Raw genomic sequence first — 12,304 nt, forward strand, 5'->3', positions numbered from 1 at the left:
CAGGAGCCTCCCTGCTGAGCATTCTCCTGGGTGCCATCTCCCTGAGGCTGGGAGCCCGGCTCCTGTGTCCAGTGAACTGGCTTTCAGTACCAAGGTTTTGTGGACCTGTGATCTCAAGGACACAATCCAAGGTCTCTGAGGCCTCTGTCTCCATGTCCATAAAATGAAGTTCATAATGACTACTCTGTAAAGATGCTGTAAAAATAAAAGATGATCTGTGGGAAGAGCTAGGCACAGTGCCTGTGGAACCGGCGAGATCACTGCTATTCTTAGCTCTGCATACCAGCCATGAGGGAAATGGGGAGCTAATGCCTTTGAGAGTTCTCACAGCACCACCTACCTCTCCTTCTGCCCACATCACGGCCATGATTTTGTCTTTTTTGTGTAATTATTTCTTCCAATGGCTATCTTGCCCTCAAAACAAAAACACCATAAAGGTAGGACCCGAGTCTGCTTTCAGCTCACCTCTACAACCAAGCACCCACTGGCTCTCACTATATATATTGTAAATAAAGAAATGACTCCAGTACTCTAACTCAACTACTTCTTAGTCACATACAGCAAGAAAGGGCACTGCTGCAAAACTGAGACAGTGGAGCCACTTGCAACAGAAGGCTAACCTTCCAACAGAACTAATCTGAAACAGGCTTGGTAAATCACCTAGCAGGAATAAAAGTCAGCTGTTATCTGCAAACAAAAACAAGAAGAGAGAATCAATCAACATCTAAAAAGCATAAATGTTCCAAATTCATACATAAATACAAAGGACAACACAGATTACTACTCAAAATCTGGAATCATAAAAGTCTAAATTCTCTCTGATGGAAGGTTCCTGAGCAATCACCTAACCCAATCTTATAGCTTAATAGAGGAAACTAAGGCCTGAGGAATAAGAGTGCTCTTTTGAGAGGTCACACTGAGTTAATTACAGAAGATTCTAGGCCACAGAAATAGCTCTTTCTAGGTTCCTCCTAAACATAATTCAGAGTCCAAAACTAAGAATTTGGCATTGGTTAAGGAATAGTACAAAGTTCCATTTGCCAAGTGTGGTGGCACACCTATAATGCCAGGACTTGGGAGGCCGAGGCAGGAGGATCACTGAGAGTTTGAGGGCATGTGAAAAAAAAAAGAAGAAGACTTTCCATGCTGATAATAAGACACAGTAAATATGGAATCCACACAAAAACAATGTGTGAGTGATACAGGAGAAAACTGGTTTTAAAAGTATTTAACAACAAGTGGGAAACGTGTACTTTCAAAGTGCTGTGATGGTCTCGCTCCACTGCCTTACCTGTCCTAGCAATAGCCACCATTCTGCAGCACAATCCTAGTATACCTGGCAATGATGTATGACTCCATCCTGTCTTAGGCTCCTTGTGAGCTTTACTTTAATCACCTGGCATAAACCAGAAATGGCTTTAAGGACCACAACCTAACAAAACTGGATGGACACAAACACCAAGCTTTAGTAAACAAACTTAAAAAGAACAATCCCACCATGACTGAAAACAATCTATAAAGCACCAGTCTTTGAAGCCTAAGCTGATCCCCTGAGCAAAGATTCTGCTGGCTTTCTGTGCACTGAAATTGAACCATATAATAAATCTGAATGGAGTGTCCCAGAAAAAAGAGACATGGACCAAGAAGGCACGTCCACAACACATGCGAAGGGTCTTTTTGCTCCCACTGGGAAGATTCTGAAATGCTACAAGAAGGGTGACCACTGCCTAGGTCAGTGGTGGCGAACCTATGGCACGTGTGCCACAGCCAGCTGTTCGTTATCACTGAAAGCTCTAGAAGGTTTGCCATCACTGGCCTCGGTCCTCTTCACTGAGCTGCTGTGAATATGGAAGAAAGATGAGGCAAACAGGCATTAATTAACACATACATGAGAGCTGGGGATTTAGCTCAGTGGTTCCAGCACCTGCCTCCCAAGCACAAGGTCCCGAGTTCAATCCCCGATACCAAAAAACAAACAACACATACATGTAACTATACTGGAGTAAGCAGTGACAAAAAACATTTCATGCTAAACACAACAAATATTACAAGATATGGAAGCAGAGCTTCAGCTAAACCAAGATTTCAAGAAGTGTAAAGAAAAACAAAAGACTCACAAAAAAAAAAGAAAGATCAGTCATGGTGGTTGAACATATTGGTCATGGCCTTAATTCTTAAAACAATTCCTAACATTTTCTTAGTTGAACACATTGATCTTAAACAATAAAGGTGCTGTTGACATCATAACTAAGATATCGGAGACTTGGTCTTTGAATTAATAGCCCTAAAGTACTATGAAACTCTGGGCCAAGCATTCTCACACTGCCTTCATATTTATCTCCATTATGACCTATGGGTCCAGAGCAGAAAAGCAGCTTGTCCAAAATCACTTATTAGGTGGCGTTTGAACACTATGTGGCCCTGAATTTAGCCTTTCCTCTGGCTACATGTCATTCTCTTTCCAAACATACATACTTAAATCAAAGACTCATTTTCCAGGCACTCTGCTAGGAGCTGAGACTGTAAGAATAACCATGATCCCTGTCTCTGGAGCTTCAAGTCCAATAATCACATATAATGTACATTTCTGAGAACTTCGATATGACCTCTAATTACGCCAGATGAATTTAAATGAATGTTTTACCTTAGACTCCCTGTATCATAGAGCACAGAGTATGAGACAGTATCTTTCAGATTTGTTTTAAACATATATTCAAGTACCTGTGCTGCCCATCTCAGAAGCTGCGATACGGGTGATTATCAATTATCTGGGCTTACTCAGAAAACTCATGAATACACACATCATTTCAAGTCGTGTTTTAGCCAGTACTTCCTGTCTTCTCTCTCTGTCACACATTTATTTTAGAGCATTAGAATGAATACCTTTCATTGGAAAAATATACTTGGTTCAGCAATGATAAAAAAAGTAAAATGTAAAATGAAAAATGAATTCAGAAGAAGGATCAGGAAGAAAGAACAACTGGTGAAACACAGACATGGTAAACGCTAGCACTGAGGTATACTGAAGTCATCTAATTAATCAGTGAACACAATGGACAGCAGATGAGGAGCGGTGAAAATCAGAGCTGTGTCAAGAGATTAGGAAGGAAGTGTTGATGAAACACAACCAAGTGTCCCGGGCTTTCCACCCAAGACAGACCGCAAATCGTGTGCTGACAGAGGAGCGTTTCACATGCAAGGCTCAACTCAGATTCTGATCCAAGATTCTACGACAAGGGCATGAAAAGCAAGTAACAGGTTTACAACTTATGAGCGTCTATGTTCTTCTTGACCCATATACTTTCTATTATGCGATGGGCTGGGGATTTAGCTCAGTGGTTCCACCGCCTGCCTCACAAGCAGAAGGACCCAAGTTCAATCCCCAGTACCAAAAAAAAACCAAACAAACTTTCTATTATGCTTCCTCCCACTCAGAAGTGTCAGAGGACCAGAGCAGTAAGCCAAAATGTAACAGACTCCCACCTTCACCATCCAACAGAGTAACTTCCATGCACTGCCGCTTCACCTCACCTCCCTCAAGAAAACAGAACCCCAGTCCTGGAGCAGGAGATGGAGGACTGGCAAATGACATTCCAAAGATATTTTCCCAAGACAGAAGATACAGGACAAATGCATGCCACACAAGAAATCGCTCTGATGACTGACTTTATTGGATGTGAAACACGGGAAAGACTCAATGCACCTCCAGAACGCAGGCAGAAACCCCCAGTCTTTACCAGGAAACAAATGGCCACCGCACACACTCCACAGGTGTAGGTTTGCAGCAAGCACAGCCAGGTCAGCCACAAGTGGGAGGAACCGGATCCAGAGCTGATCCCTGCTGCAAGTATAGCTTCCTGTTCACATCTGATTCACTACTTGTAAGGAAAGCCTAAGGAGAGGAAAGACCCACCAATAGAAAATCTGGATTCTTGCCAATACTCAGACACTGAGTCTCTCTGCCTAAATTGTGAGTCCTGCCCAGACCCACACATGTGTGACCAGGAAGTGCTGCAGTGTCCAGTTCCTCCAGGCTAGAGAAAGGGCAGGGTTTTTGTGTTGTTTTTTTTTAAAAGAAGAAGAAAGGAAGATAAAATGGTGCTTCTAAACAGAGTAAATACAACAAGTTTAGAAGCAGATACTCTAGTATGGGGAAAGTGGGTACATGACCCAAACTTCCAAAGACAATGCTCAAATCAGTATGATCCTAACAGGAAGAAAGCCCTCACATGAATGGAAAAGCAGATCATAAAATCAGTACTAAATGCACTGACACTAAATTCTTTATAATTCATTTCCATACCTAAGGCCCCCAAACTGAACTTTTAACAATACAGACTATGGAATAGTCTTCAGGAATATTTTCAGTGACTAGAATTCACCAACACTGGCCTCGCTAAAAAAAACTTTTCACCAAAAGCAGGGGCCGCCCTGGACAGGAGCTGGCCATGTGAAGCTCCAACTTCATACTGTCCAACTAGGAGCTTATATGAATGCTTTCTCCTCTGTGTCAACACACATGCAATTTCCTCTCTCACCTATGAGGATTTTTCCCATTCTTCTAGACTATGCTTTCTTCCACTCTCACAAGTGCACAAAACTTAGGGGTCGGGTCAGAAATTTTTCTAAACCCTATCTAAAGAAAAAGGGGAAGAAGAAACAAGGAATAACTAATGTAACAGAAAAACATCACTTAGTGTCTATGCTTGAGTAAGAATCCAACTTGTCCTAGACCTGCTTCCTCGGACTAGCTCCCTAAGTGAACCACAAGAGAGGCATCTGTCTGAGCTCTCTACAAATGGGAGGCACAAAGAGCACAACCTCTCCCAGGTAGAAAAGACCACAGACACCAAAGGTGGCCTTGTCAACACCTGCCTTCTCAGGCACCAACTTCTCTGCTTCTATAGAATTCCCTCGTCAGACAACAAAATACTCACATACAACAAATGCATACTACTCCAAAATGAACAAACCAAAATGAACAAAATACATGCAACCTCAGCTTCTAACACAAATGTCAGTGTATAGGGTTGTTCAACAAATGCCAAGAAATATTTCCTAAGCTCCAAAAGGAAGAAAGGTTTGCTTCCTTCTGAAGCAATAGCACACTAGAAACTGGTATGACATGACCTTTTACTTTTCAAAAAATTCCATTTTAAGGTTAATTGACAACCTGACAAGTAGCCTTGCCTGTGTCAGATTTCAGAGAAAGATCACAAGAATTATAATTTGCTCTGGCAAACAGGCTCTCAATCAAAACAAGTTCCACCCACCTTCAAAGCAACCAATAGCTGCCCACCTACCACCCTTCCTAAAACATCCAAACAGAGCTGCTCTCCGGCCCAGGCAATCCCTACCAGGCACATGGGCAACGAGGAGGCCTGCAGGTTTGCTCTGCAGGTCTTGAACACAGACAAGCTCAGCAATACGCACCCAGCTAGGATTACACGGAGAGGGAGACATGAGGGAAAAAGGAAAGAGTACAGAGGCAGAGGGACCACAAAGCCTCACATTCTACATCTGCTTAATGCATCTCTGCATAGATCCCATTCTGAGCCCTGATTTTATGCTCCGCAACACCACCCACATGGTCAACCAGGCTGAATTGAAGGTTCCCAGGAACATGCACTATGAATGGTGAAATGATGCACAAACATCTTCAGAAGTGAGAAAGCACAGCAAAACGCATCACTGTTTTGGTGAGGCAAGAGGAAGACAGCCTACCTGCAGGGGCCGAGTGGGTCATCCATGTCTACCAGAGGCTCTGGTGAGTCTAGCTGGCTCCCTGCACCTTTACTTACTGCTCAAACTCTGCCCTTTTCTACTCTAACTACTCAAAATGGAGGCACATGCAGTCTGAGAGACCTCATAGAGCTTTCACTGAGCTTGTGCTATGACCTAAGCCTTCACGCAGAACGCAGAAACTTCCCCTCACACTGACAGCACTGAGCATGTGCTGTGACCCTCTCTCATCCACACTGTCTCCAGACGCAATCAATCTCAACCCTGCTGTTTCCGTAAATAAAGCCCAGCCAACAGACTGCAGCTTCTCCCTGCACACCAAGCTAGTGTGCAGGGAAGTGGGGCCTCTGAAAGGGGATCCGAGACAGCCAACACCAGGGAGCTCCCTCCAGGGACTGAGCCGGGGAGAGATCCACTTCATACCCTGCTCTGCCAAGGCAACACCAAGTTCTGCTTGTCTTTTGTATTTTTAAGCAAATGGTGGTTTTAAATCGCAAGATTTCCAAAAAAGAATCGAAACCGAACACAGAGATATGAATAACTACTGTAATATTAATTACCAGAAATACTGCAGCACATTTAAAAACACAGCAGCAGCTACTTAATTAGAAGGAGCTCCACACATCAGCCCTTACCAGTAGGTACTGAAGGTGGAACCCAAGGCCTCAAACACACTGGCCGAGTGCTTTGCCACTGAACTACACAGCCAGCTCTATATAATTCTTTTTGAAAACTTCGAACATTTGGAGAAAGACCAAACAAACAAGCTGGGAAAAGCTACGGGGTAATGGGCATTGTCGCACAAGTATGGACACAAAGAAGATGGTATTGCAAACAGGGTGGCTACAGAATATATATTTTAAGCAAAGAGCTTAATCACCCTTAGAGATGAAGCTTGAACATTTCCCAATAACAAATTAAAGCCTTTCCTAAAGTAATCCTAGCACAATCAGGTCTAGCTTGAAAAACGTAATTCTAACAATAAGAAGGGCAGGAAGACTCAAATCAAGAGTTCAGAGAGGGGCTGGGGATTTAGCTCAGTGGTTTCGTCACCTGCTGCGCAAGCGCAAGGACCTGAGTTCGATCCCCAGTACCAAAAAAAAAAAAGTTCAGAGAGAATCCTGTCACAAAGCCCTGAACACCAAAGGCTTCACGAGAGGTCTCTTGACTCAACACCTTCAGGCCACTCTTTACGGCACGGCCCATGAAGCTAAATTCACTCAAATGTCATCAGAAACATTTCTAATGACACACATGGAAGCTTACTCTATCCTAGTTAAATGGAGTCTTGAAAAGTACCCTCATTGCTCACAGTACCAGCCCAAGATGTGTTGTTAAAACTTTTAAAAGTGCATTTTATGCCTGCTTCCCCAACCTCTGCATCCCACAAGCAGAAAACCAGACTGTCTGCCACAGTTTGATGTACAGGCTTGGTTTCTATATGCAAACTACAAGGTGGCTTTTGTATTACTTAGGATTTAAGAAGAAAAGGAAGGCCGTGAGCCTCCCAAACTATAAAGGACAAGGTGGAGTAGAAAGGACAGTGCCAATTCTGGTTTCCAGGAATGTAATGGAGTCGAGAAAACCTGTTCAAAAGAATATTCCATGTTTCAAGGCTCCTGCAGCACACTGAACCAACTACACCCACAGTACTTCTGCTTATGCTATAAAATAAATTCTAAAACCATGATAAAATAGAACTTATCCTGCTGAAAATGTGATTTATAAAAATGGAAGAAACCAAGCCAGGTGTGGTGGCACACCACCTGTAATGCCATCACTTGGGAGGCTGAGGCAGGACGGTCACTGCAAGTTTGAGGCCAGTCTGGGCTACACAGTGAGTTCGAGGCCAGCTGGAACTACACAGTGAGAACCTGTCTCAACAAAAAAGAAAAGAAAAGAAAAAAGAAATGTCAAATACCCAACAAGAAATAGGTGTCTACAGGCTGGAAGAATGTTCTCCTGGTTGGTATGTAAGAGAGCATGTCTGAAAACCACTGTGACTGGCAACAGTCTAGGGAAGTGATGGTGAGCCGTTTTTAGAGCTTTCAATGATACCAACAACCTGCTGTGGCACACATGCCACAGGCTGGCCACCACTGGGTCCAGAGAATATTACTTTCTGAAAACCAAATAACATTAAATCTCACAGCCAAATAAAATGAGTAAGACCAGTGCAAAGTTTCCTCACAAAAGGCTGCATTAAAAAACAAAAACAAGGGCTGGGGATTTAGCTCAGTGGTGCTGCTGCCTGCCTCGCAAGCACAAGGTTCGGAATTCGATCCCTGCTACAAAAAAAAAAAAAAAAAAAAAGACAAAAAGTGCTCACAAAAACAAAAACAAGGCCGGAAATTTAGCTCAGTGCTTTTGCCACCTGTTGCACAAGCACAAGGACCCAAGTTCGATCCCCGTTACCAAAAAAAAAAAAAAAAACCTTTTCACATGGAAAATGTTCACTGTGAGAAATTAACATAAAACTACATGTAGAGTATATAGTATATATAATATATATATACATTTTTAAATTTATTTATTTATTTTAGATTTTCTGAGACAGGGTCTTGCTATGTAGTTCAGACTGGCCTTGAGCTCACTATGTAGCTCAGGCTGACCTCGAACTCACATTGATCCTCCTGCCTCAGCCTCACAAGTCCTGGGATTACAGGCATGCACCACCACACCTAGGAGTAATAATTTAATAAATTCACCATGACTCTAAAAACCCATAAGAACTATTATGTGGAACTCTATATAAAAATAATTATCCACAGCAAGTCAAGGAAATTATATTTTCAAAATCACTAGTTTACCTGGGTGATACAGAGGGCATGGTGCCAAATTTCCATGGCCTTGCTCTGTGCTGCTGGACACCCCAGTGTGCCCAGCTGCTGCCATGCTCCTCATGGGCCCCACTGCTGTCCTGTATGTGCCCCTTCTCCTGTGCCCCTCATTGGCATCATGCCCTGGCTGGCTCTGTCTCCTGCACACCCTCCCTCCACAGTGCCAATCAGCTCCTCTGGGATATCCCCGTCCCAGGAGCACTGGGACTCCCCTTCTTCTCCCCACATTCTGGGGACTCCAGCTCTCCTATCAGATCAGAGCTCCTTTGGGGCAGGAAACCACTCAGACTGGAGCCCCAGCCCTCAGGGCAAGCAGCTACTCAGCATTTGGGGGAAGAACTCCACAAGCTATTTAATTGTGAGGAACAAGGAACAAATCCAAACTGAAGATCATCTGACAACACTGGCTCCTACTTTTCAAAAAGCTCAGTGGTTCCAGTGCCTGCCTCGCAAACACAAGGTCCCAAGTTCGATCCCCGGAACCAAAAAAAAAAAGTCAATGTCATGAAAAATGTAAGAAGAAACCCTGCCATGAGAACAAAGCAAGGCAAATGATATTAAAGAAACAAGCAACTACTTTGAACATGGGCTGATTTGGACGGTATCAGTGTTAATTTTCCTAATAAGAGAGTATTCTTTCTGGGAAATACATATTGAAGTATTTGGGGGGAAAGGAGCTTGATGTTGAATGTGGTTCCTGGAAGGGAAATATTTTATTAGCTGGGTGCACAGGCCCACATCTCCAGCCCAACTATTGAAGAGGCTTGGCAGGGAGGCCCTGTGAACCTAGGCATGAGGGACACATGACACCCCATACTGCATCTCAGGGAAAAGGGGGCAGGGACTGGAATACTATAAAGAGAATCACAACGCAAAGACACCAGATACACAGAGTAACAGGCCCAAAAAACATATAAGGCAAATCTATAATGAAGTTTAAAAGGTGATAATATAAAAGCATGTATGCAAAGCAATTAATATAGCTAAAAGTAAATACAGCCAGCTGCTGATAGCTGATAACCTGTGCAAAAGATACGTGGAAATTCTATGTATTAATCTCGAGACTCTTCTTTATGTACATAAAATTCCAAACTGACAGTTTAAAACATACCTAAAACAAATGAGCACCCTTCCTGTCCTCATGCACCAGTTCTCATGGCCTCTGCAGAAGGAGCAGGGAGGAAGCCAGTGACTGCCTGCTGCCTGAGAGTGGGCGCTAACACTGCCATTGATGGGCCCCGGCCATAGCCCTCCTCCTAGTCAGGGCATTGAGAAGCCCGAACCCGAGTGCTTTAGTAACTTGGTGAACCGCCACGGCACTTTTATCAGGCTTTTCCTCTGACCAACCCTTGCCTTGCATCCAGCTCCCCGCGGTAACCTGCTCAGCAGGTAAGGATGGGTGGGCCTCGCTTTCTCTACCCGGTCTTCCTGAGCTCCAGGCACCTGTGTACTGAGGCCGCCTCCCTGCCCCACATCCTGCCTACTGCTGGGGGTCTGGATGACCTGCAGGCTCTGGATCCCAGACACCCCCTTTCTTCCAGTCAACTCCTACTAACCACAGGTCAAGGGTAAGCACTTCCGAATAGGTGAGAGGGTTTTAAAATGTGTGTTATATAAAAACTGAGTGAAACAACACTTTGCCCACTTAGCATTTAGTGAATAGATTATTCACATCTATCAAAGACAAAGTAAGAGCTATAGCGTGGCAACTGCTTATGTTTTAAGCCAGTTTTCTATTTACCAGAAATAAGAAGAATGTCTAAAATTTTTTATTTACTAACAAGAAATTTTAAAGCAAAAAATACCAATGAAACTTAATGTTCAGGAAATTCTAGAGAAACAGACAGGGAAAAGAAGATATACTATTTAGAAGATACATATTCTAATTAATAGTGGGTTCACATTAAGAAAAAGGAAAGTTCTAGAAACAGTTTAATTTTCATTTCCCAACTACCCCTTGCATATGGAAATATGTGCATGTGTGTGTGCGTGTGAGTGTGCATGCATGCACTCCCATGCACACACGCACACTACCCAGGAAAACTTACTGATTTATCTCCTTAGTTTTAACAATTTGTCTACAGGTTTTCCTAAATTTTTATGGTACAAATCATTATATCTTATTGATAAAGTTTCATCTCTTTATTCCCAATCCTCACATTTTCTTTTTCATGTCTTAATGGATATGGGAATCTTTATTATTTCTAATTTTAATGGGAAAACTTCCAACATTACCTTTAATTATGGTATATGCTGTAAGTTTTGGTAAGTATTCTCGGCTTACGGAAACTTCATCCTACATTTAATTTCCTAAGTTTTCCCACCAGTAATGAAAGGAGATTGAATTTTATCAAGTGCTTTTTCCACATCAAGATGACTGCATATATTTTTTTCTTCTTCCATTACGTTGAAGTGGTAAAACAGGTTAACAGATCAATAAATATGAAGACATTCTTGTACACTATGAACTTGGACATGTATATTTTTAATGCTTTGCTAAGATTCCATTTGCTAATATTTTATGAATGCCTATGTTTGTAAGACTGCCTATACCAGTTCACTTTTTTACTCAGTTTTAATGTAAGATTTACTCCTTTCATAAGTGATTTATAGGTCCCGCTCTGCTTTCTCTGTTCTCTGAACAACTGGAAGAGTCTACCTGTAAAATGTGAGTCGGATTTTTTTTTTTTGGTCTAGTAAGATGAAAAGGAAGAATCTTATGCAAATTATGAAAATGTCTCTAAAGGGAAAAAGCACTGGATTTTTACCCACTTCTCTCTTCCAGGCTGAATTTTGGATGTGATTAAGGCCCCCCCACTCCACCACCCTCTTGAAAAACAAAAAACAGCTGTAACAGAGGGTAGCAAAAGTGGTCCTCCATGAACCAAAAGCCCTTTAACAGACTAGAATTGTTTCCTTTCAAACTCTGTTAATGAGAGGAAGAAATTACTAACACTTGAAGTTATGGCTATTTTGCTGTTTGATACATCTGACCTTAGTCGATGGTGCCTGGCTCTTTTATGGCAGCTCAGCATTCAAGGTATTTTATCTGTAGAGACTACAGCGTTTCGAATGAGGGTGCAGTCCTCCAAAACACATACGACACAGGCTTCTGCCAGGTGTATTAGTGTAGCGGGGTGTCACTGAATGAATCTACTGTCAATATGACCTTCTCACCCTCAGGTTCTCATAGTTTGGAGATCCTGCAGAAATAGGCATCCTTGTTATTTCTCCCTAGGTGGGGAAATCAATCTAGTTCATGCTTCCACATGGTCCTTCATGGTCCTCACCTTATAAAGGGCTTTCTGTTCTAACCTGAATGCTTGCAATCAAGGCCTCGCTTCTGTTAAGGAGACCAGCAAAAGCCCTGCTTTCACTGTGAGGTGCCAAAGGACCAGCTTACTGCTTGGGTCTTCAGTCCTCCTAACTCTCCAGAGCTTAGCTTGCATTTACAGGTTTTACTATATTCTATTCAACATTTGTAGATATTTTCTAGGAAAAGGTTATAGAAATTATCAAATCTGGGCTTTGTCTCATATTACTGAAGTTCTTTAAATATCAGGAGGCCAGGTTTCCAAATAAACTATATAATGCCTCAAATCTGTATTAACTGAAATAAAGGAATTCTAGATTGTCAACTTTTCATCTAAGGTATAAAAACTTATATTGACAGGCCGGAGATTTAATGCTCAGTGGTTTTGTCGCCTGCTGCCCAAGCGCAA

General features: G+C 42.5%; 1 protein-coding gene across 11 annotated transcripts in view; it reads right to left on the minus strand.

Annotated features, from left to right (window-relative positions):
* Nucleotides 1–12,304, minus strand: part of Rere (arginine-glutamic acid dipeptide repeats) — a 385,951-nt gene that overhangs the window by 132,738 nt on the left and 240,909 nt on the right. The window contains exon 1 of one of the 11 annotated variants that reach the window (XM_004863674.4): nt 5,725–6,253. The exons of the other annotated variants lie outside the window; for them this stretch is intronic. Within the exon in view, the coding sequence (XP_004863731.2) occupies nt 5,725–5,750 (26 nt within the window). The 5' untranslated portion in view covers nt 5,751–6,253. Of the gene's footprint in view, nt 1–5,724; nt 6,254–12,304 lie in introns of those variants that run through there. 11 annotated transcript variants of the gene reach the window in all.

This window comes from Heterocephalus glaber, unplaced genomic scaffold (assembly GCF_053883595.1).
Source record: "Heterocephalus glaber isolate CG9 unplaced genomic scaffold, H.glaber_assembly_v1.0 deba00001447, whole genome shotgun sequence".
Classification (NCBI taxonomy): domain Eukaryota; kingdom Metazoa; phylum Chordata; class Mammalia; order Rodentia; family Bathyergidae; genus Heterocephalus; species Heterocephalus glaber.